The sequence below is a fragment of the Eschrichtius robustus genome, chromosome 7 (assembly GCF_028021215.1).
Source record: "Eschrichtius robustus isolate mEscRob2 chromosome 7, mEscRob2.pri, whole genome shotgun sequence".
Taxonomy (NCBI): Eukaryota; Metazoa; Chordata; class Mammalia; order Artiodactyla; family Eschrichtiidae; genus Eschrichtius; species Eschrichtius robustus.
In genome coordinates this window covers 124,232,142-124,259,931 of record NC_090830.1, presented here as the reverse complement: position 1 = coordinate 124,259,931, position 27,790 = coordinate 124,232,142, and the positions used below count along the sequence as shown (strand labels likewise).

The 27,790-nt window shown below is 35.3% G+C and overlaps 1 protein-coding gene across 2 annotated transcripts in view; it reads right to left on the bottom strand.

Annotated features, from left to right (window-relative positions):
• ATRNL1 (attractin like 1) overlaps positions 1 to 27,790 on the bottom strand; it is a 684,787-nt gene that overhangs the window by 513,900 nt on the left and 143,097 nt on the right. For both annotated transcript variants that reach the window (XM_068549055.1, XM_068549056.1), the window contains 4 exons: positions 25,218 to 25,399; positions 16,402 to 16,615; positions 14,503 to 14,691; positions 3,412 to 3,630 (listed from right to left, as the gene is read on the bottom strand). In XM_068549055.1, the coding sequence (XP_068405156.1) occupies positions 3,412 to 3,630; positions 14,503 to 14,691; positions 16,402 to 16,615; positions 25,218 to 25,399 (804 nt within the window). The remainder of the gene's footprint in view (positions 1 to 3,411; positions 3,631 to 14,502; positions 14,692 to 16,401; positions 16,616 to 25,217; positions 25,400 to 27,790) is intronic.

The window sequence follows — 27,790 nt, the reverse complement described above, 5'->3', positions numbered from 1 at the left end:
CTGATGTTTTCTGATGACTAAACCGGGTTATAGATTTGGGGGAAGAATACCACAGAAGTGAGGTGCCCTTCTCACCACATCGTATCAGGGAGTAATGTGATATTAACATGACTTATTACTGGTGTTGTTAACCTTGATCACTTGTTTATGGTGATGTCGCCTTACATCCTCCACTGTAAAGTTACAGTTTCTCCACATCCACACTCTATTCATTAGAAGCGTCACCATGTCCAACTCACACTCAAGGGGAGAGAAATTAAGCTCCACTTCCTAGGGAAATGGGTGTCAAGGTACTTGTGGACATATGTTCAAACCACCACAGTAATTAATAAATATTTTTGAGGAAGATATTTGGAAGCTACACGAATATATTTTTTCTCCTTAAAGTTTCACACACTAATTTGAACATTCTTAAGAAGACTATTCTTACGGCACTTATTACTGTGGGGTTCTAACAGCAGTTTTTTATTTCCCTCATTCATTATACATTCATTATTTGGAATTTTCTGTAAGGAATATTTATCCATTCTCACCCATTTATTATCTATTCAATCACTTAAATCACTATAGAATCATGGATATGTATTATGTTCTTTGGGTTACAATCCAATACAATCACTATTTTTTGCCCAGATTTGACCCATTAAGAACTCTTTCTGGTTGGCTGTGTCCCTTTGACATGCTCCCATCCTCCTTTATTTTGTTTTGAGCACTTTCTTACTTTCTGGCATTAAACAATACTTCAGGTTCACCTTGTGTTCTCCCTGCCCCAGCCCTAGAACCAGCCGTCACTCCAGAGAGCCCTGGTTCCTTTCATTGGAAAATGGTATTCAGAAACCAGGATTGTGGGCACTGAATGTGCTCATTGCTACTGGGGCATCATGGTTTCCAGGCCCTCTTGGAGAACTGAGCTAGAAAATATATGTATATATACCTCTGCGCATATATATTAAATATTAAAATAAACTTGAATTCATGCTTATACTCTAAACCAATACCACAGGATTCTTTTTTCTTTCTTTTCTTTTTTTTTTTCCTTTTGGCCATGCCGCACGGCATGTGGCATCTTAGTTCCCCAACCAGGGATCGAATCCGTGGCCCCTGCAGTGGAAGCTCGGAGTCCTAACCACTGGACCGCCAGGGAATTCCCCACAGGGTTCTTTACAGTCTTCACTCTTTGCATGTTTTTTTAATAGATCTTCATTGGAGTATAATTGCTTCACAATACTGTGTTAGCTTCTGTTGTACAACAAAGTGAATCAGCCATATGCATACATATATCCCCATATCCCCTCCCTCTCGAGCCTCCCTCTCATCCTCCTTATGGGTCACCACAAAGCACGGAGCTGATCTCCCTGTGCTATGCGGCTGCTTCCCACTAGCGAACGCTTTTACATGCGGCAGTGTATATATGTCGATGCTACTCTCACTTTGCCTCAACTTCCCCCTCCCACCCCGTGTCCCCAAGTCCATTCTCTATGTCTACGTCTTTCTGTGACAGTGGGAAACCTGGCTCACATTAAACACAGTTAATTTATATATTTGTCCAAACCTACTAAACATATAAAGTATTGTTAGAATTGTTAATCTGTGCTATGTGAGAAACAAATTTACCAATCAGAATATAATGTTTATGTAGGTTTTTTTCTTTAGTTTTATAGTATCCAGCCAAAACACTGTTTTCCAAGGTTACTTAGGTCAGCTCATTATTTTGATGAGGTTATGGCATTTGTAATACAGTTAAATTTATTTGTCACCGTTTGCATTCCCTTATGGGATCCCCTAACATGCTGGTTGACTTTTTTTTTAATTTGCCGTCAGGAAAGTTCATTCTTTGTGGTATACAGTATGATTTGACAAATGCATAGAGTCATTATGAACTACCACAGTGTCATAAAGAACAGTTCCACAGCACAAAAAATTCCATTATGAGGTCCCCTTGAAGGCAATCCCTACCTTTACTACTTCTGGCAAATAACTGATCTCTCTTCCATCTCCATAGTGCAATATGCAGCCTTTTGGTCTGGCTTCTTTCACTAAGTAAAAGGTATTTAAGATTCAGCCATGTCGTTGTATGAATCAATAGTTTGTCCCTCTTCTTGGTTTTCATATATTCCAAAGTTTACGTAGAAGTACCACATTCCCTTAGTCCATCTGGTTTCAGTGCAATACACTGTCAGTGCCTCACCTAAAGCAAGTTCTGCAGTATCTCCCCACTCTTTTGCCTCAGAATGTTCACTGGTATCATGATAAGCTATTAATCAGACATGCTGGTGCAGCTCAGAAGTACAATACCCCCAGAGGCATCACTCAACCATCAGTGGAAGAGAGTTAGTGGATAAATTCCCCCCCAACCCCCAATCCCTGAGGGTTAACTCTGAGGAGCATTCTGCATAGCTCTTCATAGGTCCCTAGTGGGTCTGAGTTCAAATTTCCCAGTATAGTAGCCAGCCTAATCATGTACATATTATTGGTTTTTCTCCCGTCTTTGAAACTCCTATTCCCTCAATTGTGCTTCCTAGGTTCATCTCGTAAATAAACTATCTCACTCAAGTCTTTGTGTCTTCTGGAACACTCTTTCCCCAGACAGCCGCATGATTCACTCCCTCATCTACTTGAGGTGTTTATTAACCATTACTTCTAAGTGCAAGCTTCTCTTACCACTCTTTTAAATTGCAAGCTTTATTCCCCTTCCTTGCTTTATTTAATAGCACTTATCACCACCTAACTTCATATACATATGTATGTGTGTGTAATCAATTTTATTAATTTCAATTCGAATACCGGCTCAATTAATGCAGTGATTTTAGTCTACTTTTTTCATTGTTATGTCTCTAGCACGTAAAACACTCTTTGCACATAGTAGGCACTCAATAAAAATATACTGAATAAATTAATTTTTCAAGAAGGTTGATTTTATTCCATATAAGAATAGACTGCCTATTTTAAAAACTCTAAAAACTTTACTGACCTTCAAAATTGAATGGGACCAAATACCAAGGGTCAAATGACTCTATCATGGATATTATACAAAATATTCCCGTACTTAGCTTGACTGGATCCTCTGAGTTGCCTTTGAATTCTAAGATAGTATAATATTATAAACAATAAAAGACTACACTACAGTATAGAAATTTGGTATGAAACCAATATTTCTTTTCCTTTTAACAGTTCACATGAAACCAAATCTAACAATTATATACCATGCATCTGGTCAGCCTGTTTAATGATTCCAAACATAATACCACCTATACAACAAACATGGATATAGGAAAGAATTTTTTTAATCCTTTAAATTTGAGTCTCATTTTCATTGTTTTTTTTTCCTCTAAATCTTTATTATAAGAAAGGAAAGTAATTCTTGGTGTCCTTGAGCAGAAGTTAAAATTGCTTTCATCACATTTTTATTACCTGGACACTGGATAAAGGACCACTCATAGTTCTTCTCTTTAGGACAAACACTGGTGTCAAGAACCATCTCATTATTATGCATTCCAACAAGCTTCATTGGTCCCCGGGAAGACCCTTCAATGCAGTGTCCTCTTCCTGTATTACTAGGATCGTTGCACCAGCCACACCCAGGCTGTTCCAAACATTGTCCACAGGTTCTCAATCCAGAACAGTTTTGAGCTGCATGGCAGGAACATCATTAACAAGTATGTTATATGACTTTATATTCAAATAGAATTGCAAGCTAATGGAAAAATAAATATGATCTGAAAAAAGACAGTAAAAAGTCATCTATAGTTAACGTAAACATTTTATGTAATAGTAAGAGACAGTAATTACTTCAAAAGCAAATAAAACATACATTATGAACAAAGAGGAGATGAATGGATTGACGTGAGGGTGAATAAAGGTGTGGTACCATGACATGGAGAAAAACAAAGTCAGCATTTAAACACTCCTGAGAACTTTGCCAGTATTAAGACCTTTTGGGAACTGATCCAGGGGCCTACAGACAACATTGTCTATGATACAGAGCAATGTTAGTTGTTCTTGTTGTGCCTAGGGAGGGCCTTCAAGGAAAAAATCCTCATCTTCCTGTGAATGTCCAGTGTAAGTCATGCTTACCCACTCCCTGGGATAGCTGAACCCAGCTGGACTGCCTCTCATGGACAATGCTCTTCCCAAGGGTCCAAGATACTAGCATTTGCCTGCCATGTGATGTTTAACAGCAATCTCACTCGAAGAGCCAAACTGAATGGGAATATGGAAACTGGATACTCTGCCTTAGCAGGCAACCAGCAGGACAGGCTCTCTCTTGACTTTCAGAATATCACCTCAAGAATCACTCACTGAAGCTCAACCTTTTTTTGTTTAACTGATGTATAGACTATGAGCCTCAACTAAGCCTGGGAATACTGTGATGTCTTTTCCAAGGATGAACATATTACAGTCTGCCATAATAGTCATAATAGCTGCTATGTGATGTTTCATATTTTTAATTCACAATAATAGTACCTTATATCAGGCTGAGACTTTTTAAAATTAGTTTCACTGATGTTTTGCTAGCAAAGGTACACTGTCTTGGGAATTGTTTACCCATATAAGATAATGCATAGGTACCAAGTACCATGAATGATGCCTTCTAATGGCATGCTAGAAAAACCTCAAAGGAAAAAAAAAAAACGGTAGATTTCTGACAGTCTCAATTTCATTTTTATCGTGGTAATAACTTAACTGCCACTCAGTGTTTTAATATTACTGGAAACAGAAATGTTCCTCAGAAAGCTGCAAATAAGAATAGTGCAAGCTTCTCAGTGAATATCAGGCACTCAATATAGTAGGCTATGCAGGGATAATACAATACTGGATTAAAGAATTCATCAATTACAGTATGATTTGTTGTTATGAATTTTTTCAGTGCTGAGCATTTCACAGACTGGATGCAAGAAAGTGAAGAATGAGTACCATCTCCTATATTTCCTTAATAATAAATTTAAAAGGAAGAATATTCTTTGAGTCATTGAACACAAGTCATTAATGTTAACCCTGTAGATAAATAATTCAGTGACATGAACATACTTCTTTTTGAAAAAATTTTTAAGCAGTAAATGGTGTTAAATGGCACTTCATTTAAAATATCCTTAGATAACTGAACATTTTATATATTACCATACTCCTCCTTAGACTTTTTGCTGTGAAATATTTCTCTTTTATCTGCGATTGTAGCTAGCCCACAGTATCATTGACTAGATTATTCTAATTGTCTTCAAAATTATATTGGGTTGCTATGAAATCAATGGGGAACAATGTAAAATATCAAATTAGGTATGCTATCTTGACATTCTAATTATTTACTATCATGTGATGAATTGAAGTAAATCTTTACTAGGTCGCAAAATAAATCTAGGCTTTATGTTTATAGTCTATAGATATCTCCTAGGAAAATAAAATTTATTTTAGGATTACCTTTTTAAGGAAAGATAACCAATCAAATGTCTTGAAGAAGCATAATGTACAATTAAACCTAAACTGTTTTCAAACACAACATACCTGTTATTGCTTTTCAAACAACTGGGTAAATCTTAGATGAAAGAATCCTGCCTTTCTTACACTGACTGAATGACAAACTATTAATGGTGTCTTTATCTATTAGACTTTAGGCTTTAATAATGAGTTACAAAATGTCATATTCAGAGCAACGTTCTATTCTCTTATGTTTTATTTTAGGTATGAAACTATTACAAAAGGTAATGTTGGTTTAGCTATTGCTCAAGAGTGGAGAGCAACATGCATTGCTGAAAAATTAACAGAATATTCATTCTTTAGTTTGTAATGGAGACTAAAAAACTGAAAGACTCTAATATTTATTCTTTTCTTACGGAAAACAATAATATAGGAACGCTTTTGTAGGCTGTGCTATTTTGAGTAAGTTATGGGTAGTCTGAAGACTATGTATGCACTATAAGTAATTAGAGCAATTATTTTTATTCAACTTAATTTTATTTATTTTTGGCTCTTTGAAAGATTAATTCTAACAGGTCCTCACGGTGAATATTGAAGAAAAGCCCCTTTGTGCTTCCAGCATGGGAGGGGAAAAGGAGCAACTTTGAGATATGCCAGAGCACTTGTTTTTCTTACCAAGGCCTGGAGAAACAATTTAACAGAGCCTAAACTGCTGGGGTTTTATCAGAGCCTAACTGACCTGGCTAAAGGGAAATAACCAACTCTAACCTGCTCTAGTCTTTCATGTGGGGGGAAGAGAAGTATACAACTCCAGCTCCCTCCAGCCATGCTGTACCACCTAAGAGTGGAAAAAAGGACTGAGAAGCACTAGTGAAGTGAAGTTCACAGAAGAGTATGGGGCACAGGCTCACCAAAAGAATGAGACGTAATCATAGGACTGTAGAATACTTCCCCTCCTGCACACCCTACTACTACATTACTAAAAGCCTATTTACAGCAGTTTCTTTCAATGTTTGTTGGTTAAAAACATGGAAAAGAATTAAACGTAATAGAGAAGGAGCTTGTTTTCCATAAGGAGTGGGTCACTGCCAGGTAACTACTATCTCCAAAGAACACAAGGGCTCCTTGGGGCAAAGTAAAATGCCCCTCTTCCCCACAAGGATACACAGGGCATATAATTTTAAAAGCTATGGAACAAAAATAACTGCTATTAGACATCATCAGTTCAAATGAGCTATATATATAGCCACAGGGAAGGCAAATGTGACAATAGACATAACAGTGAAAGAAAAGACCTATGGAAATGAAAAATCCAGCAGATTAGACTAACTGCTCAAGGAACAAACTGCAGAAGTAGAAAATAAGCCTCTATAACAATCAAGAAAACAAAAGAAGCAAAAGATCAAAAACAAGAGATGCCAAAGCAGGACTGAAGAAGTGACCCGTGCATGCCTAGCTGACAATCCCACCAGCAGCAGTTATCATCATTTAGTTCAGCAGTGGTAAAAATGCAATTCATAGCAGTGGTAAAAATGCAATTCATACCTGTGTTCAAAGAGTTAATCATTTTTAATTTACCCTTCAAAATATGCAGTTACAATTTTTACAGTGGAGGGTTCTCACAAAAATTCATTCTGAATAGATAAAAAGCCCCAAATTTTTAAAAACCATAAAAAAGGAAAAAATATCTGAATCTCACTTAGCAAACAAAGGGATGGAAAGTACAAGTGAATTTAAGAGATATTAAGCTTGTAGGTGGATCAAGATGGCAAAGTGGAGCTCACCTCCCCCCCACAAACACATCAAAAATACATCTACAGGTGGAACAGTTTTCACAGAAAACTAACTGGAAACTGGCAGAAGATCTCTTATACAACCAAAGCTGTAAGAAAGATCCCCAAGTAACTGGGTAGGACAGAAAAAAAAAAAAAAAAAAGGGCATCAGGACAGATCCAAGGCCTGTGGGAGGAATCTGTGAAGGAGGGAGGGTACACACGGGCAGGTCCTTGCCCTGAAAAGCCCCCCTGCAAGCTGGGAGGAGCCTGGACTCTGCTCAGAAAGAGCATGCACCTGCTGGCTTCCTAGCTATCTGTGCAGACAGACCAGTGCCGACAGCTGCCACCTCACTGGACTTCCTGCAAGGGAAAATCCAGCAACCTAGGATACTCTACCCAGCAAGCTTATCATTTAGAATAAAAGAAGAGATAAAGAATTTCTCAGACAAGCAAAAACAAGACGAATACAGCAATACTAAACATAACCTAAAAGAAATATTGAAAGGTCTTCTCTAAATAGAAAAGAAGCAAGAATCTATAGGAAAGGGAAAATCACAATAGGAAAGACAAAAATGTAACAGGATTGATCACTTAAATAAGCCAGTACATAAATTTAAAAACAATCAAAAAAAATTTTTTAGAAGTGATTATAACTATAATTAACAGCAAAAGGATAAACACGAAGATGTAAGATAGAACGTCAAAATCACAAAATGTGGGGAGGGGAGTACAAAACTACAGATTTTTTAGAATGTGTTTGAACTTACATGACTATGTCTAAAGCAAACAGATGTAGTTGTGGGTTAACATACTTCAAAACCAGAATAATCACAAATTAAAAACATACAGTAGATTCACAAAAAAGAAAAAGAAACAACATAATACAAAAGGAAACCATCAAATCATAAATGGAAAAATGAAAAGAAGAAACGAACATAGAAGAACTATAAAATCAACTAGAAAACAAGGTTTAAAATGGCAATAAATACATATTTATCAATAATTAGCTTATATGTCAATGGAATAAATACTCCAATCAACAGACACAGAATGGCAGATTGGATTAAAAAACAAGAACCTACAATATGCTGCCTACAAGAGACTCACTTTACGGCATATAGACACATACTGATTGAAAGTGAGGGGATGGAAAAAAATATTTCATGCAAATGGAAACAACAAGAAAGTGGGGGTAGCAATGCTCATATCAGACAAGAAATACTTTAAAAGAAAGTCCATAAAGACAGACAAAGAAGGACACTATATAATGACAAAGGGATCAATACAAGAAGAGGACATCATACTCATTAATATATATATATGCACCCAATATACAAGCACCTAAGTACATAAAACAAATACTAAGAGACATGAAGTCAGAAATTAAGAGAAAAATAATGATAGTAGGAGATTTTTAACACCCCACTGACATCAATGGACAGATCTTCCAGACAGAAAATCAATAAGGCAACAGAGACCCTAAATGACACAATAGAACAGTTGGCCTTAATTGATATGTACAGGACACTACATCCAAAAAGACCAAAATACACATTCTTTTCAAGCACACATAGAACATTCTCTAGGAGAGACCACATACTAGTATACAAAACAAGCCTCAACAAATTTAACAGGATAGAAATTATTTCAAGCATCTTTTCTGACCACAATGGTATGAAACTAGAAATCAACCGCAGAAAGGAAAATGGGGGAAAAAGGATCACACGAAGACTAAAACGCATGCTATTAAAAAAAACCAATGGGTCAATGATGAAATCAAAGAGGAAATCAGAAAACACCTCAAGACAAATGACAATAAAAACACAACCTTACAAAATCCATGAGAGGCAGCAAAAGCAGTCCTAAGAGGGAAGTTCATCGCAATACAGGCCTTCCTCAAGACACAAGAAAAATCTCAAATAAACAACCTAACCTACCACCTAAAAGAATTAGAAGAAGAAGAATAAACAAAACCTATAGTCAGCAGAAGGAAGGAAATAAAGATCAGAGAGGAGATAAATAAAATAGAAATCAAAAAACAATAGAAAAGATCAATAAAACCAACAGCTGTTTTTTCACAAAGATAAAATTGAAAACCTCTAGCCAGGCTCACCAGGAGAAAAGAGAGGGGACCCAAATAAACAAAATAAGAAGTGAAAGAGGAGAAGTAACAACTGACTGCAGAAATACAAAAAGTCATAAGAGAATAAAAGAAAAAGGCATAAAAATATGAAGTTATATGCCACCAAAACTGGTCAACCTACATGAAATGGAAAAGTTTCTAGAAATATACAGCCTACCAAATTTGAACCAAGAAGAAACAGATAATTTGAATAGACTGATCACTAGAAGTAAAATAGAATCTGTAAAAACAAAACAAAACAAAACAAAAACTCCCTGCAAACTAAAGTCCAGGATCGGACAGCTTCACTGAGGAAGTTTACCAAACATTGAAAGAAGAATTTATACCCATCCTCCTCAAACCATTCCAAAAGACTGAAGGGAAGGGACACTCCCAAAGTCATTCTATGAAGCCACCATCACTCTGATACCAAAACCAGACGAAGACCTTACAAAAAAAGAAAATTACAGGCCAATATCTTTGATGACTATAGATGCAAAAATCCTCAAAAAAGTAGCAAACTGAATCCAACAATACATAAAATGAATCATACACCATGATCAAGTTGGATTCATTCCAGGGTTGCAAGGATGGTTCAACATACACAAGTCAATCAATGTGATACACCCGATCAACAAAAGAAAAGACAAAAACCACATGATCATTTCAATACATGCAGAAAAAGCATTTGATAAAATTCAACATCCGTTCATGATAAAGACTCTCACTAAACTGGGTATAAAGAGAACCTATCCCAACATAATAAAAGCCATTTACAACAAACCAAAAGCCAAAATAATATTCAATGTTGAAAAGCTGAAAGCCTTCTCACTAAATTCAGGAACAAGACAAGTATGCTCACTTTCACCACTTCTACTCAACGCAGTATTGGAAGCCCTAGCCACAGCAATCAGACAAGAATTGGAAAGAAAGACATAAAACTGTCATTATTTGCAGATGACAGTATACACTATATATATAGAGAACCCTAAAGACTCCATACAAAGACTATTAGAATTAATAAATGAATTCAGCAAGGAAGCAGGATACAAGATTAACATATAGAAATTGTTGCATTTCTTTACACTAACAATGAAATATCAGAAAGTGAAAGTGAAAAAACAATCTTGTTTAAAATCACATCAAAAAACTAAAATACCTAGGAATAAACTTAACCAAGGAGGTGAAAGACCTATACACTGAAAACTATAGAACACTGATAAAGGAAACTGAAGATGATTCAAAGAAATGAAAAGATAGCCCATGCTCTTAGATTGGAAGAATTAATATTGTTAAAATGACCATACTACCCAAACCAATCTACAGATTTAATGCAATCCCTATCAAAATATGCATGGCATTTTTAACAGAACTAGAACAAATAATCTTAAAATTTATATCGAACCACAAAAGATCCAGAATTGCCAAAGCAATCCTGAGGAAAAAGAACAAAGCTGGAAGCATGACCTTCTCAGACTTCAGACAATACTACAGAGCTACAGTAATCGAAACAGCATGGTGCTGGCACAAAAACAGACATATGGATCAATGGAACAGAATAGAGAGCCCAGAAATAAACTCACACACCTACAGCCAATTAATCTACGACAAAGGAGTCAAGAATACACAATGGAGAAAAGACAGTCCCTTCAACAAGTGGTGCTGGGAAAGCTGAACAGCTACATATAAATCCATGAAATTAGAAAAATCCCTCACACCATATATAAAAATAAACTCAAAATGGTTTAAAAACCTAAAGATAAACATGACACCATAAAACTTCTAGAAGAGAACATAGGCAAAACATTCTCTGACATAAATCATATCAATGTTTTCTTAGGTCAGTCCCCCAACGCAAAAGAATTAAAAGCAAAAATAAACAAATGGGACCTAGTCAAACTTAAAAGCTTTTGCCCGGCAAAGGAAATCATCAACAAAATAAAAAGACAACCTATGGAATGGGAGAAAATATGTGCAAACAATGTGACCAACAAGGGGTTAATATCTAAAATATACAGACAACTCATACAACTCAATAACAAAAAAACAAACAACCCAATCAAAAAATGGGCATACGACCTAAATAGACATCTCTCCAAAGAAGACATAGAGATGGCCAAAAGGCACATGAAAAGATACTCAACATCACTAATCATCAGAGAAATGCAAATCAAAGCCACAATGAGGTATTACCTCACACTGGTCAGAAAGGTTATCATCAAAAAGTCTACAAATAATAAATGCTGGAGAGGGAGTGGAGAAAAGGAAACCCTCCTACACTGTTGATGGGAATGTAAATTGGTGCAGCCACTATGGAAAACAGTATGGTGGTTCCTTAAAAACTAAAAACAGAGCTACCATATGATCCAGCAATCCCACTCCTGGGCATATATCCAGAAAAGACAAAAATACTAATTTGAAAAGATACATGCATCCCAATGTTCATAGCAACACTACTTACAATAGCTAAGACATGGAAAAAATCCAAGTGCCCATAAAGAGACGACTGGATTACTGGCTTAAGAAGATGTGGTGTCATAAAAAAAGAATGAAATATTGCCATATGCAGCAACATGGATGGACCTAGAGATTATCATATTAAGTCAGACAGAGAAAGACAAATATTATATGATATCACTTATATGTAGAATCTAAAAAAAAAAAATGAATCTATATACAAAACAGAATCACAGACATAGAAAACAAACTTACGGTTACCAAAAGGGAAAGGAGGGGGCGGGGAGGAATAAATTAGGAGTATGGGATTAACAGATACAAACTACTATACATAAAATAGATAAGCAACAAGGATTTACTATACAGCACAGGGAACTATATTCAATATCTTATAATAACCTATAATGGAAAATAATATGAAAAAAGAATATATATATGTATATATATATATAACTGAATCACTTTGCTATATACCTGAAACTAACACAATATTGTAAATCAACTATACTCCAATAAAAAAAGGCAAAAACAAGAGATACTGATATATATCCAAAAATTCCAATGACTATTTTAAGATTTCCAATAAGAGTAAATAGAAGAAAACAAATAATTTGACATTAAGGAACATTTTTAGCAGATGAAGGAAAACTACTCTCCAGATTAAGAGCAAATGAGAATCCATTTTTGAAATCTACATCAACTACTGTAAAACGGAATTCAAATAAACTGCAAAATTTTGAATGCCAAGGATAAAGAGAAGAGTCTTAAAAGCTCTCAAAGAAAGGGAAAAAAAGATATCCCACAAAAGCATGAAAATTCTTATCCACAACACTGAATGCTAGAACTTCAAAGGAAACGATTTATTTAGAACTCCACACCCAGGCATTTTATCATTCAAGTGAACATGAAAAATGCACTTTTAGACGTGCAAAGACTCAAAAAGTTTACTAGCCACAAATTTATTTGGAAAGAATTACTGAAGACTATTTTCCAGAAGATGAACAAATGAAAAGAATGGAATATAAGAAAGATTTGTGAATGGAGAAGACAACTTAGACTTAACTCTAAATAATTTTTAGAAAGTTCTTAACAGTTTAAGAGCTTGGAGACTTTCCAAATTCCTTTTTCCCTACCTTTTAGCCTTTTTGCATTGTGAAATATAACACACATACATAGAAGTACATAAAGAAAAATGTGATACTAATAAATTATTTTAAATGAATACTCTGTACCTGCATGCAGTCTAGAAGCAGAACATTGCCTCCTTTGTACCCTTTTCCTAATCAGCACCCCTAATCTTTTCCAGCAGCATCCACTATCTGACACTTATAAGAATAACTTTTTACCTTACCCTACAGTTCTACCTAAAAAATTCATTCCTAAACAATATAGCATAGTTTTGCCTATTTTCAACTTTATCTAAATGGGTCATACGTATATAATCTTTTGTGAAACAAACACAACAATAAAGGCAGGAGAAGCTGAGCAATGTCTTAACTCCCCACAAGTCTCCAGGACTGGTATTTCAACCTTCCTCGGCAGCTGGCTCCTAGTTATAAGACGTTTTCTGTGCTAGCAAGACCATTTTATGCCTGCAACACCCCCTTGTCACACACTTGATCACGTACGTCCCCATTCCTTATCAAAATTCCTAAAATGGGATAGCAACAGGGAGCTCAACCCATAACAGGTCGAGCCATACCCATCCCAGGAACACCTCTCCACTTGACGCCAAGAGCCTGGAAGTATAAATGCACACAACAGCTACAGCCTGCAAGTTCTAGCCTATACTATGGCAATTACCACTTTGTCCTAGCTCTTCAAGCAACATTGGTGCCCAATATGGAACAAATATGGATTTGGTTGGGTCCCTAGGGGAAGGAAACATCCTCCCTGGGAGTAATGTAAGGTCTGGAAGAGACAGTGAGTCTCCATCTGTATTGGCTTAAGCAGCTGCCTCTAAATGAGGGCACTCATCTGAGCAAGAAGGGCTTATAACTGGATGACCATGCTGCCTCATAACTACACAGGACCCAGTAACACAGACTGTCAGGTGCTTCCTCATTCTATAGTCCTTATAAAACATGAGACCAGCAAGGGGCAGGGTCTTCCCCCGAAGCACAACCCACAGTAAGTTCAGTATTGGCCTGGTGACACAACTCCCCATGTGACGCCAAGATTATACATCTTGCATTTGTAGCAAATATACCACCACTGATATATCCTTGCCAAAAATTACTTAACTTGAATCTAATCATGAGGAAACAATTAGACAAATCCAAGTTGGGAAACCTACAAAACAACTGGTGTAGATTCTTTAAAAAAAAAAAAATCACAGTTATAAAAAAGACGACACGGGAACTGTGCTAGATTAAAGGACACTAAAGAAGCACAACGAAGCAATGCGATCCTTCTGAAGTGAGCACTTTCATGAAGTGTTACTCTGTCTTCAACACACGCTCAGAATTCAGGGGAACACAAATGTAGCAAAATGCTCATAGTAGGGTAATATACTTAGGGGAATTCAAAATGATGGTATAATGTAAATCAGGGGCTTACAGCATTAAGAGGTTTTAAAACTAGCTTTTACTTGTAACTAGCCATTTTTTATTGTAACTAGTGACAATATTTTTTCTCATTTTTTTAAACTTTCTCAAATGTTCAATTTCTCTGTCCATCACAGAAAAGTGATTTATGTTGCAGTTAAACAAAAAGGGACTCTAGAGAAATACTTACGAGAGCAGGTGGCAGTCTGCCACTCCAGACACTGTCCATATGGAAAAGAGATTATGTAAGCATTTGAGTCAACGCATCGCTTCGTGCTGCTGCACCACATACACTCCATGCCGTTGCTGGTACAGTTGGAACACGATGTCCTTAAAGAGCACGGCTTTTTGCAAGGCCTTGCATTTTGATTTGGACTAACTGGAATAAATCAGCAAATATAATTATTTTCTTTGTTAACTGCTTTCTAACACAAGAATATGAGTTTCGTTCATTTTGTTGTTTACGGAATGTTTCAACTAAGCCAAGTGTGGGATAAAAATTAGAGTAAAAATTGTATGATAAGGTAACTGAGAATGAAGATGACATGTCAATACTTCTTAAATTTATTACCTAATTTGAAATTTATAATACCTTGGAAATTTTTAATCATTTACAAAGTACATAAAATTGTAAAATTTTTAAATAGAAATGTAATACATGACCTAGGTTTTTCTATCTTTTGGCTAAATATTATGTACACTAACATTATTTACTTTTCTATCTAGCCATAATTCTATAAACATTCCACGCCTTATCAAAGCAACAAACAATAAAAATAAAACAATTTACTATAAAATTTTTATATAAAATATAATATTTATCACACCCATTAGGATGATTATTTTTTTAAATGTTGGCAAGGATGTGGAGAAATTGGAAGCCTGTACGCTACTTGTGGGAATGTTAAAATGGTGAAGCTTCCATAGCAAACAGTATGGCAATTCCTCAAAAAATTAAACACGGAATTACCATATGATACAGCAATTCCGCTTCTGGCTACATACCCAAAAGACATGAAAGCTGGAACTGGAACAGATATTTGTACAACCATGTTCATAGCATCATTATTCACAATAGTCAGTAGGTGGAAGCAACAAGTGTCCACCAAGATATGAATGGATAAACAAAACGTGGTATATACATACAATGGATAATTATTCATGTTTAAACAGGAATAAAATTCTGACATATGTTACAACATGGGTGAACTTTGAAGACATTATGCTAAGAGAAATAAGCCAGTCACAAAATGGACAAACACCTTATGATTCCACTTATATGAGATGCTTAGAGCAGTCAAACTCATAGAGACAGGAAGTAGAAGGTGGCTGTCAGGGGCTGGAGGAGGGATGAGTGGGGAGTTATTGTGTAATGGATATGGAGTTTCAGTTTGGGAAGATGAAAAAGTTCTGGAGATGGATAGTGTTGACAGATTAACAACAATGTGGATATACTTAATGACAGTGAACTCTATACTTAAAAAATGTTTTAAAAAGTCAATTATATCTCAAAAACACTGAAGGGAAAAATGGTTAAAATTATAAATTTTATGTTACGTATATTCTTCTGCAATACAAAATATAGTATTCAAAAAAAGAGAAAAGAACTCAATATTCCTTTCTCACTTAACAAAAACCCATTTCAAAAGATGGAACAGCAATGTTTCTCTTCATTTGCCAACTGAAATAAAAGATCTGTAAGATTAAAATGATTCTAAATTAGTTGTTGATCTTAATGATAAATCTTTCTTACAAAGACTATTATTATGAAAGTAAAACACATTAAAATATTAAGAACAGATTATTACTATACTGTAACTACAACCATATGTTCATAATCTCACTATTTTAACCAAGAACTAAAGATTGTATAAAACAATACAATTTTGATATTTTCATAAGTTAAGGCTGAGGTCACTAATAGTAAGTGGGGAATGTGAATAAAGATAAAATATACATTGAAATCAGCATCATAAAAAGATGGTGAAAGTTACTTCAGGCCTACATAGCATCACACCATGGAAGAGGGTAGTGGGAAGAAGGGTTGAAAACATATTTTTAAAGAATACTAGTTTACTGGACTACTTACCAACAGGTTTTTCACAGACAAGACCATCTGCCATAGAGGTACAAGGATTAGCTTTTAAGCCTGCCACTGCTGCCCTTTCTAGATACGCACAGAACCCAGAATCATTGGGTTCACCAGGAAGCCACTGTAGTGTTGTGTTTGTAAATGGCGACATGTCTTCCCATCCCCAGTAGGATATATTGATCTTGCGTAAGCCTACCCAAGGTGATACTTTCTGTAAACAATAGCAAAAGGGACATTTTTAAAAAGTGAGATGTAAAAATCCTGCATCATATTCCTTAGCAAACAGTTCATTATCATTAAAAATTACATTTGAAAATATATAGAACTGCCTTTCTAAGGACTTCGAGTACTAAGGATAATTAACAATTCCAGCACATCTTGGAGAATGATGTATAATAGAACACTATGTTTAAAACATACTTTGTGTTTAGTGACATGACTGGGGTCATTTCTTTAGCCCTCGTGAACCTCAGTTTCCTCTTCTATAAAATGGTGATATCTGATATAAATACCTATCTTATGAGGGAAGATCAGTAAAAAAACTTAACATATTGTGTTGCTGCTACTATTACTGCTACTTCTGCTGCAGCTACTATTACTACTGTTACTACCAATCTAATCAGTTGTGGAGTTAAGAATCTAAAGCTAAATTGACATTATATGCACTGTGAGAAAATAGAAAACAAAATCAATGAACAGTATATAAAGGCTGAGTGAAGACTTCACAACAGGTTCACAAAGGACTAGGAAGAAGAAGGGCCTCTCTCCTAGTTCAGACCTCTACTAGTACACAAGGAAGGGCTTTAGCGCAGTTTTAGATAAATTAATGTCATCTACTTTCATTATTAAAGAGATCAAGAAAACTAATAAATCTTTGACCCTGATGCCAAAATTTAATTAACAGAGGTTGACAAATGCCATCAAACTAAACTTTCTTAGTGCTCTCAATAATATTTCAAAAGTAGCTTAAAAACAAAATATATGCTGTATTTATATACCTTAGTTTAATCATTACTCAATTTTAAAATACGTTATTCTAATGAGACTGAAAAAATAATGATATATTCTTGGTCCAAGGTACTCTCTTTACAAAATTTTTTAGATTATGAACACCTCTTTTTCTTTCCTTGTTTCTGCTTTAGAGTTATGCTTTTCTTTTTGAGATTTTATTTTTCATTTTTTCTAGCTTTCTTGAGGTATAACTGACAAATGAAAATTATACCTATATAAGGTGTATGATTTTTTTTTGGTATGTGTACACATTATGAAATGATTACCACAATCAAGCTAATTAACATACCCATATGTATATATATCATATTTTCTTTATACATCCACGTATCCATTGATGGACACTTAAGTTGTGTCCATAGCTTGGCTATTGTGAATAATGCTGCAATGAACATAGAAGTGCAGGTATCTCTTCAAGATACTGACTTAATTTCCTTTGGATATATACCTAGACATGGGACTGCTGGGTCATATGATAGTTTTCATTTTTGGAGGAAACTCCATACCATTTTCCAAATTGACTATACTGCTTACATTCCCACCAACAGTATACAAGAGTTCCTGTTCTCCTCATCTTTGCCAATATATGTTACCTCTTATCTTTTTGATAACAGCCATTCTAACAGGTGTGAGGTGATATCTCAATTGGTTTTGATTTGCATTTTTCTGATGATTACTGCTGTTGAGCTTTTTATCATATATCTGGCTGGCCATTTTTATGTCTTCTTTGAAAAATATCTATGTCCTTTGCCCATTTTTTAACTGGGTTATTTATTTTCTGTTGAATTGTTTGAGTTCTTTATATATTTTGGACATTAAATCTTTATTAGATGTATGGTTTACAAACATTCTCTCCCATTCCATAGGTTGTCTCTTCACTCTTTTATTTTTTTTTTTTAATTTATTTTTGGCTATGTTGGGTCTTCATTGCTGTGAGCGGGCTTTCTCTAGCTGCAGCAAGCAGGGGCTACTCTTCATTGCAGTGTGCGGGCTTCTCATTGCGGTGGCTTCTCTTGCTGCGGAGCATGGACTCTAGGCATGCGGGCTTCAGTAGTTGTGGTACGTGAGCTCAGTAGTTGTGGCTCATGGGCTCTAGAGCGCAGGCTCAGTAGTTGTGGTGCATGGGCTTAGTTGCTCCGTGGCATGTGGGATCTTCCCGGACCAGGGCTCGAACCCGTGTCCCCTGCATTGGCAGGCGGATTCTGAACCACTGTGCCACCAGGGAAGCCCTGTCTCTTCACTCTTGATTATCTCCTTTGCTATGCAGAATCTTACTAGTTTGACACAATCTCATTTATCTATATTTGCTCTTGTTGTCTGTGCTTTTAGTGTCACATCCAAAAAATCATTGCCCTGACCAATGTCGATATTTTTCCTCGTGTTTTCCTCTTGTAGTTTTACAGTTTCGAGTCTTAATGTGTAAGTCTTTAATCCATTTTGAATTGACTTTTTTATATGGTGTGAGATAAGGATCTACTTCCATTCTTCTGCATAAGGATATCCAGCATTATTCATTGAAGAGATTGTCCTTTCCCCATCGTGTGTTCTTGGCACCTCTGTCAAACATCAACTGATCATAAATGCTTGGATTTATTTGGGGCTATTATAATGTGTCTTGGTGAAAGTCTCTTTACGTTTAATCTATTCGAGGTTCTTTGGGATTTATGGATCTGGATGTTCTTTTCCCTCTCCATATTTGGGAAATTTCCTGTAATTATTTCTTTAAATGAGCTTTCTGCCGCTTTCTCTTTTCCATGAGGGCAAGCCTGGAGCCTGAGTCTGTGGGTGCAGGCCTGGATCCTAGGTCTGAAGAGCCAGTCTGGCACAAGGATCCACCGGGGTAGGACTGGTAACTGAGTACAAAGTGGTGAGCCTGGAACCGGGTCCACAGTGGCAGGCCTGCAGCCTGGTCCATGGGCCAGTTTGGAGCCTGGAACTGTGGGAGCCACCCAGGAGCATGGATCCACAGGGCTTACCTGGCACTGGATCAGGCCATGAGCCTGAATTCTATGGACTGGTGCTGGGGCAAGCCAGGCACCTGGGCCAACAAGTATGGTCATGAGGCTGCAGGGGCTAGCCTGGTACCAGGGTCCGCTGGGGCAGGCCTGGTCCTGAGTCTTTGGGGTAGGTCTGACGCCTGAGTCCATGGGGGTGGGCCTGGTACCTGGGATCATAGGGGAGGGCCTGAAGCCTGAGTCCACTGGGATGAGCCTGACCCTGGGTCTCCAGAGGCCAGCCCAGTGCTGGGGTCTAATGGGGAGGGTGTGGATCCTAGGTCTCCTGTAGCCTAGGCATATGGGGGACTAGCCTGGAGGCTGAGTCTGCGGGTGCCAGCCTGCAGCCTGAGGCCACAGGAGCCAGTGTGGCAGTGGGATGCGCCTGGCGCCTGGGTCCACAGGGATCATCCAGGCACCGGGGTTCACCAGAGCAGGCCTGGAAGTAGGGTCCAAAGCAAAATCGGTGCTCATTTCATTCTCCTTCCCCTTTGCAGAGGGTATTTCTCACCCTTTCTCACCGTGCTTCCTGTACGGTGCAGGCTTAGGGGAAGGATGATGCAGGTAATGTGAAACTGTCCTTTCTACCATCTTCAATGAGTGTTTTCTTATTTCTGTGTTCCCCCCACTGTCCCCAACCCGGTGCTGTAATCTCTTACCTGGACTCCTTAGCTTTTGTAAAGGTATTTTGTATATGGATGATTGTTCAAATCAATGTTTCTGTGAGGGAGTGAGTGCTGCAAACTCCCATTCTATCACCTTGCTGATATCATTCCTAAACATTTCTACCTTGAATATACATACTAATAATTTATGTTCTCAGTTACCAAGCTAATAATATTATAATGTGAAGTAGTTTCAAAACTCCACATCATCTTTTTTTTTTTTTTTTAACATTACCGACTGTCAGGATAGAGAAAAATATGTCCCTCCACCTGAGTCTTTAACAATATAGAAATAAGATATATAAATCTAGTATTTATTCTAAATATGTTGTACAAATGGTCCTAGAGAGCTTATAAAGAACCCGTAGACCTAGAAATTTATAGTATATAAATATAACAATTTTCACACAGAAAATACTCAACAAATATTTCTTAAATGAAATTAAAGTATTATGAATATTCATTATAACAGTAGATCTCGCATCACCTAGTAGAGTACTGTACACACAGTAGGTAGTCAACAAATTTTGCTAAGCAAGGCCATGAGTACAGAGATGCTTATTTTCCAACATCCAATTCCTGAGACAGAGATAGTGCTTAATAAATAATGTTTCTAATTATAAAAATACACATGCTGCTTTGCCTTGTGATCATCATATATTTCATACTTATTCTCAAAGATATTTTGATAACAAAAAAGCTATAACATTTTTATAGTTTTTGATAATAACAGCAGGAATCAATCCAACATAGCTATTTCAGATTAATGACTGTGCTTCACATTACAGCAACTCTGCCTGTATTTCCAAACTATCTATAGTAAAAACAAGTCATCTAAAATGAAATATTATTCTCTAAATCATCATGGTAAGAATCTGCAAGGAAGAGGAGAGGAACAGAAAAATAAGCAGTTGATAAAACATTTAAAGTAACTATTACGCAGTAAATGAACTGGACAGGCAGTTGAAAAATGAAAGATAAATTACTATATTATGAAAATTCACTGCAGCACACCATAAATCATTGCAACATTTCATTAGCCATTTCCGATAAGTAAATGATCATTTGATCCAGGATACCTATTTAAAGTGCATGAATTTGTCAATCTTTATTTGCTACAGAAGGGTTACCTTAAGTTTATACAACTGCAATGACTCAGGATATAATTCATTTTATATAAAGATATGCTTAGCGGAATGTCACCTTGCAGAAAATTCCACCTTTGAAATTTTGCTAAAGCTCATATTTCTAATGAAATGAAACATTCTTCATTTACAGGGCAGGCTATGCCACAAACTACTGAATCTAAGTCCATCATACATCCGAAATAATTGTTGGTCTAATCTTTATGATTTATAATCATAAGCATATACACACTACTATATATAAAATAGATAACTAATAAGGACCTACTGTATAATCATAAGCAAGAAAAAATGAGCAACTTACATAAGAAATCTTGAAATATGAAACTTCTAAAATAGCATATTACAAGGTTAAAATGTAGAAACTAAAAATAATATATTTTAAACAAGGAAGAAAGCAATAGAGCTCGAATGCCAAACACTAGTACTTTCTAAAACTCAAAGAATGTGGATCTACCAATAAGACGCTCTTTATAAGTTATACATATTCAGTAGAACTAATTTCCAAATGTTCATTGATAACTGAACCTCAATTTTGTAATTAAAGAAATGAAGCTCTTGGTAGTACAAGAATATAAATAGATCTTAAATTATGTTGTATGCTCCATATGACTAAAAATAAAACTTTACAAATAATACTGTCAATATTTTCTAAAATATTTTTTAAAAAATCAATAGATCTCTCCTAGATGACACCACTTGCATCTTATCCTCAACCATAAGGCTGGTAGCTCTCAAACAAGGCGAATTAAGAGAAAAAACAGAGGCACTTCTCTGACCTCCTTACAAATATCTTCATGCACTGGCCAACTTGAGGTCCTGCAATAATTAACTACAGCATTACTCTAGGAAACTCCTTAAGCCCACGTTACTGGTCAGGTGTCCATCCTCTATCTTCATACATCACCCTGTGTGCATCTATCATTGCAATTATCACACTTTGGTATAACTGTGTTTGTATTTCTCCCCCATAAGCTCTTTAACAACAGTGATTGTTTTTAATCTCTATATTCTCAGCAAGCAGTAGACTGCCAAGTACAATGAAGGTGCTCAATAAATTTGTACTAAATGAATGAAGATTAGCCCATCCTTCCCAGAAATATAGCTTCAGTTCACACAAAAATGGTTTTACAGATCAATTTTTCATACAAATTTAATTATTATAGTTTTTCTTTACCCTATTAATATCAAGCATATAACAAATGTTTGACAGACAAGTATCACAATGTGATATCCATGTAAAATTTTTGAATATTTATAAAAACTGGGGGTATAATAAATTTATCAATTTTATTAATGGGGGGAGGGCTTTGACTCTACAGATATAAAATGGCATTAGAAATTAAATTATCTGTATCGATACTCATGAGAAATACACACACTAATACCACCACAAAAATTATGGCAGGCAGTAATAACTGAATGTTCGTACAAACATTTCAAAAGAGTATGTGTTTAAGTCCCTCTAATTTTTTAACATTTATACAAAACTGTTCTTATATCACTTTTTAAAAATCAGATGCTTATTCCCCTGTTATTAGCAAAAGGAAAATCACTAACATATATTCCTATTCTTTAGCATAAATCAGAAATGATCTTAAGAAGGAAAAAGGTCCTAGTATAATTAGTGGGGGTGAGTGGAGGAAGGCTTTGTAAAGTGGAAAAACTAAAACACTAGTCTGGGGCAAATATTTTTCTACAGTCAATATCAATATTATTAACTATTCATTGAATAAATTCATTTAGTTACTTAAGAATTCATTATCTCATTAATGATTCTTGGAAATAGTAGTTATAGCAGTAGTGGAAACAGACATACAAAAATAATCTTTAAAATGCAAACAATAATAATGATAACTTTAGTAAACACTAAGAAATAAAATTTATCTATGCTCTTCACATACAATACCTCATTTATTTCTCACAATAAACATATAATATAGCTATGATTACTATCCCAGTTTATAGATGAGGAACATAAGGCTGGGGAGGTTAACTTGCTACTAAGCTGTGGAGATAAGCAGTATGTCCAGACTGCATGCTCTCCATCATTTTGATATGCTGTCCTCGATGCTGCTTAAAAATCAGCTATACCAAAGAAGTATTACTTAACTGTTTCAATAGTAAGCAATTGGTAATCTTTGCTCTGAAAAGTTTTCAAGCCAAAACCGTATCCACTGCACTGCGGAGTGGAGTTCTGTAGCACCAACAGACCCTTGTCCAATAAAAGCCATACCCTAAGGTCAAAAGAAGTCATTGAGATCTAATATAGTTTTCAAAGCAAGAGTTGAATTATAGCCATATCTCCATTATTTGTATAGAAATCATACCACTTTGTGGATTATTTACCACAGGGTGTCCATGTGTGTGTATGTATCTTAAACATTGGCCAAATCTTGTACATACCTCAGATCTGAGGTATTTATTATTGTTTAGCTTTATCACTTACCTCATCTATATTGAGTTCTAATTTTATTTTGACACAAAATACAAAAATCTTCAATGATGCTATGACAGTTTATATTATCTTAGTGTATTTCAAGTATGGACACGAACTAAATAAGGTATCTTAAATTAGATTTAGTAAATTATTTCTAAATCTCCTACAACTTAAGAGTTGAGTATATTTTTTCTTTTTTTTAATTGATGTATAATTGACATATAACATTATATTAGTTTCAGATACACAAAATAATGATTCAATATTTGTATATATTATGGGATGATCACCACATAAGTCTACTTAACATCTGTCACCATACACAGTTTTCTTGTGATGAGGATTTTTAAGATCCACTCTCTTAGCACCTTTCAAATACATAATACAGTATTATTACCTATAGTCACCATGCCATGAATTACAGCCCTATGGCTTGTTTATTTTATAACTGTAAGTCTGTACCTTTTGACCCCCTTCACCCATTTTGCCCACCCTCCACCCTTGCCTCTGACAACTACCAATCTGTTCTTTGTATCTTTGAGCTTGTTTTTTTGTTTTTTCGTGTGTATGCTTGTTTCTTTGTTTTAAATTCAACACATAAGTGAGATCACAGGGTACTGAAATCTTGCCATTTGCGACAACACGGATGGCTCTTGAGGGCATTATGCTAAGTGAAATGAGTCAGACAGAGAAAGAAAATGATCTCACTTACATGTGGAACCTAAAAAAAAATTCAAAAACAATACATATCACAATATTACAAATATCAAATCATTATGTTGTCTACCTGAAACAACATGTCAACTATACCTCAATTTTTAAAAATGTCCTCAAGACATTTCAAGTAAGTATCTAAATAAGATATTTCAAAACAATATTTAGTAAATTATTTCCAAATCTCCAACTTAATCTGTTCTTAAGAGTTGACTGTATTTTAACATCCCAAGAACAGAAAATACTGTGAATTCCTATTTAAAATTTCTTATAAAATGATATTTGACATTATTTCCAAGGAAATATTCCATTTTCTATGGACCAACTCTCTAGGAAATTGAAACTGTTCCCAAATGCTGTATGTTCCAAATCTCCCATGTACTTTAAAAATCGGTTTAAGTCCTGCTAACTATTTGTATATTATTTCAAGCAAATCTATACCTAGGAAAATAGCATAATTCAAAAACCTAACCCACAGAACACACACACAAAGATACATATATACAAATATAGCCAATGTGTTGGTCTAGTGTTCTAATTATAAGGGACATCCCAAAATTATTACACTTCAAAACAAATTCTTAAATTATATGCACAAGTTTTAAAGTATACTTAAAGTATATTTATTCATATGAGATGTCTTCTTGGTAAGATAATGCAATGGTTTACTGAGCAAAACATGAGATGAGTAATTTAGAAAACCTTATTACCAAAGAAATCAGTTCTACTTTTACTTCGACGATTTAGTAAAAATAATGTATTAAAAAACAAAAAGAATGAACCATTGCCAATGGTTACAGGATTATCAGCATATTTCCATAATAAAAACAAGTATAGTTGTTACCTGTTGCGTATACTTCTGTATTTCATCCAGTACAAATTCTACTTCTTTCGAGGTTGTTAATGAAGCAAGATTTCCACTAAGATTATAGCAATAAAGTTTTGCATTGTCATAGTTTTCTCTACTGGAATTAATTCTAAGACAAGCATCCCCAATATGATTCCATCCTTCTCCACAAAGATGAGCTAGTCAAAAAAAAAAATTATATCTTATTTTTAGATTACCAAAAAGCATGTGTATTTTTCAATTATTTCAGAATTCTAAATACAACTTCAGTATTTGTTTAAATAACTTTAACAATAAAAATTTAAATATATCACTATAACATACTAAACTAAATTTGTCTAATAGTTCGATGAAGAATAAGAAGATCCTAATTTTTTCTTTAATTCTTAAACATAAGAAAAGCTATGGCTCTATAACATCTGTTAAAATGTGTTGACTGTTAGGTTTTCTGTGTAAACCTAGTGTACTGGCATATGGTTTCTCAGCAAGTAAAATCACTACTGCACTTATGTCCCAAAGTGCAATTTATATAATACAAGATCACTTTAATAGAAAAATGACCAGCACATAACAAAAGCAATTTCAAAGTTATCCTACAAGTGTAGTTAATTGTCCTCTAAATCTAATTTCCATAGCCCAGGTGTACGATTTTGATATACGTTGGGTTCTTTGATTCTTTAATTATAACCGTGGGGCGAGAAGTCTCATTTCATTTACGTATAGTAAAGAAGCTATAAGCTTTGCTTTCTAATATTTATTTTTACGCAGTCATTCAGGTCTTTCGAAAGTTTAAACATACCACTCAGTAACAGTGGTTTATCCTTAGGGTCCAAACTGAACTTAAAACAGTGCCTATTTTCTAAAACATGGATTCATAAATACAATATAAAGTTATGGTCTAGTGTGCATTAATTAACATTGCAGTGTTTTATTAACACACCGACCTATGAAGTTTCACTACATTTTAGCTTCCACATCACTAAATATATCAGTGCCTCTTGCCCTTTCAGTCTTGGATGCATTAATACAATCTTTATGGAATTATTATAAAGCAGCAATTCTCAAATATTTTGGTCTCAAGACCCCTTTAACTCTTAAAAATTATTGAGAACTCCACATATTTTTTCCCTTATGCATTTTATATCTATTGGGTTTGACCATATTAAAAATAAAAACTGATCTTTTAAAAATATACTTATTCATTTAAAATTATAATTTAAATTTTTATTACAAACACACTTTTCCAGTTTCTGGGATGTCTTGTCCCTTTATGCTATTATAGGCTTGAAGAAGATGTACCATCAAATTTTCTCCTTAGGAACAATTCAAATCAGGTCCCTGGCATCAAAAAATTGAGATGGGTTGTTAAATGAATAGGGCATGGATAGGCAGCGAGATCAGGAATAAAGCAGAGCAAAATGTGCATCGTAGAATCTAGGGTGAGGGTCTTGGGTATCCTCTCTACAATTCTTTCCGTTTTTCTATATGTTTGAAATTTTTCATAATAAAATGTTGGGGGAAAATATAACAACTTAAAATAAATAGCATATTTAATTTTTTAATTATAGTCTCCAAAAAAAACAAAATAGTGAAAAGTGTGGCATTGCTTTATAAATATTTTTGCAAATCTCTTTAGTATTGGTTTAATATAACTGTATTCTCGTATCTGCATCTACATTCAATCTATTGGAATCACATATTATGTAGCCTTTGGAAAACTATTTACATAGTAAACCTATAACAGAATGAGAATCACAAAAGCAAATAATATCTTAGTATTACAGGGTACTCTGGTTCTTTAATAACTGCTGTCCTGTTTAACTAGGTAATGAGAATAACACACAGTGCTTGGGGTCACAGTAACCCCTCAATAAACTGGAGTCATTTAATAAGACTGCTTCAAACACGTCTGTTTTCATTTTCGGGCTACACATACAGCAATCTTCCTTGTCTTCTGAAATCTAAAGTACCAAATCATTTTAAGGAAAGAGTGCAAAAGTTTTTGTCAAATTTCGGTTATTTCTTTCCTTACTAAATCAAGGAAAGATTTACATTAGTTTTGGCTGTCTCTCTTTTTTTATAAGATCAAAAATACCTGGTTGATAAATCATACAAATGCAAACAATGCATGGGCCTTTGAGGCTAAACTAAATTATAGCCCTGAACCAAATGTTCTGATGTTTTAGGCTTCTGTAGTATTGAGCATCAACTCAGCTTTAGAGTTAAAAGGATAGCAGTTAATTTTTTCAGTAAGTTTAGTTAGACAAATTCAAATTGCCAATTTTTTTTTTTTTTTTTTTTAATTTATTGGCTGTATTAGGTCTTCGTTTCTGTGCGAGGGCTTTCTCTAGTTGCGGCAAGTGGGGCCTCTCACTATCGCGGCCTCTCTTGTTGCGGAGCACAGGCTCCAGACGCGCAGGCTCAGTAGTTGTGGCTCACGGGTCTAGCTGCTCCGCGGCATGTGGGATCTTCCCAGACCAGGACTCGAACCCGTGTCCCCTGCATTGGCAGGCAGATTCTCAACCACTGCGCCACCAGGGAAGCCCCAAATTGCCAATTTTATATGAGAT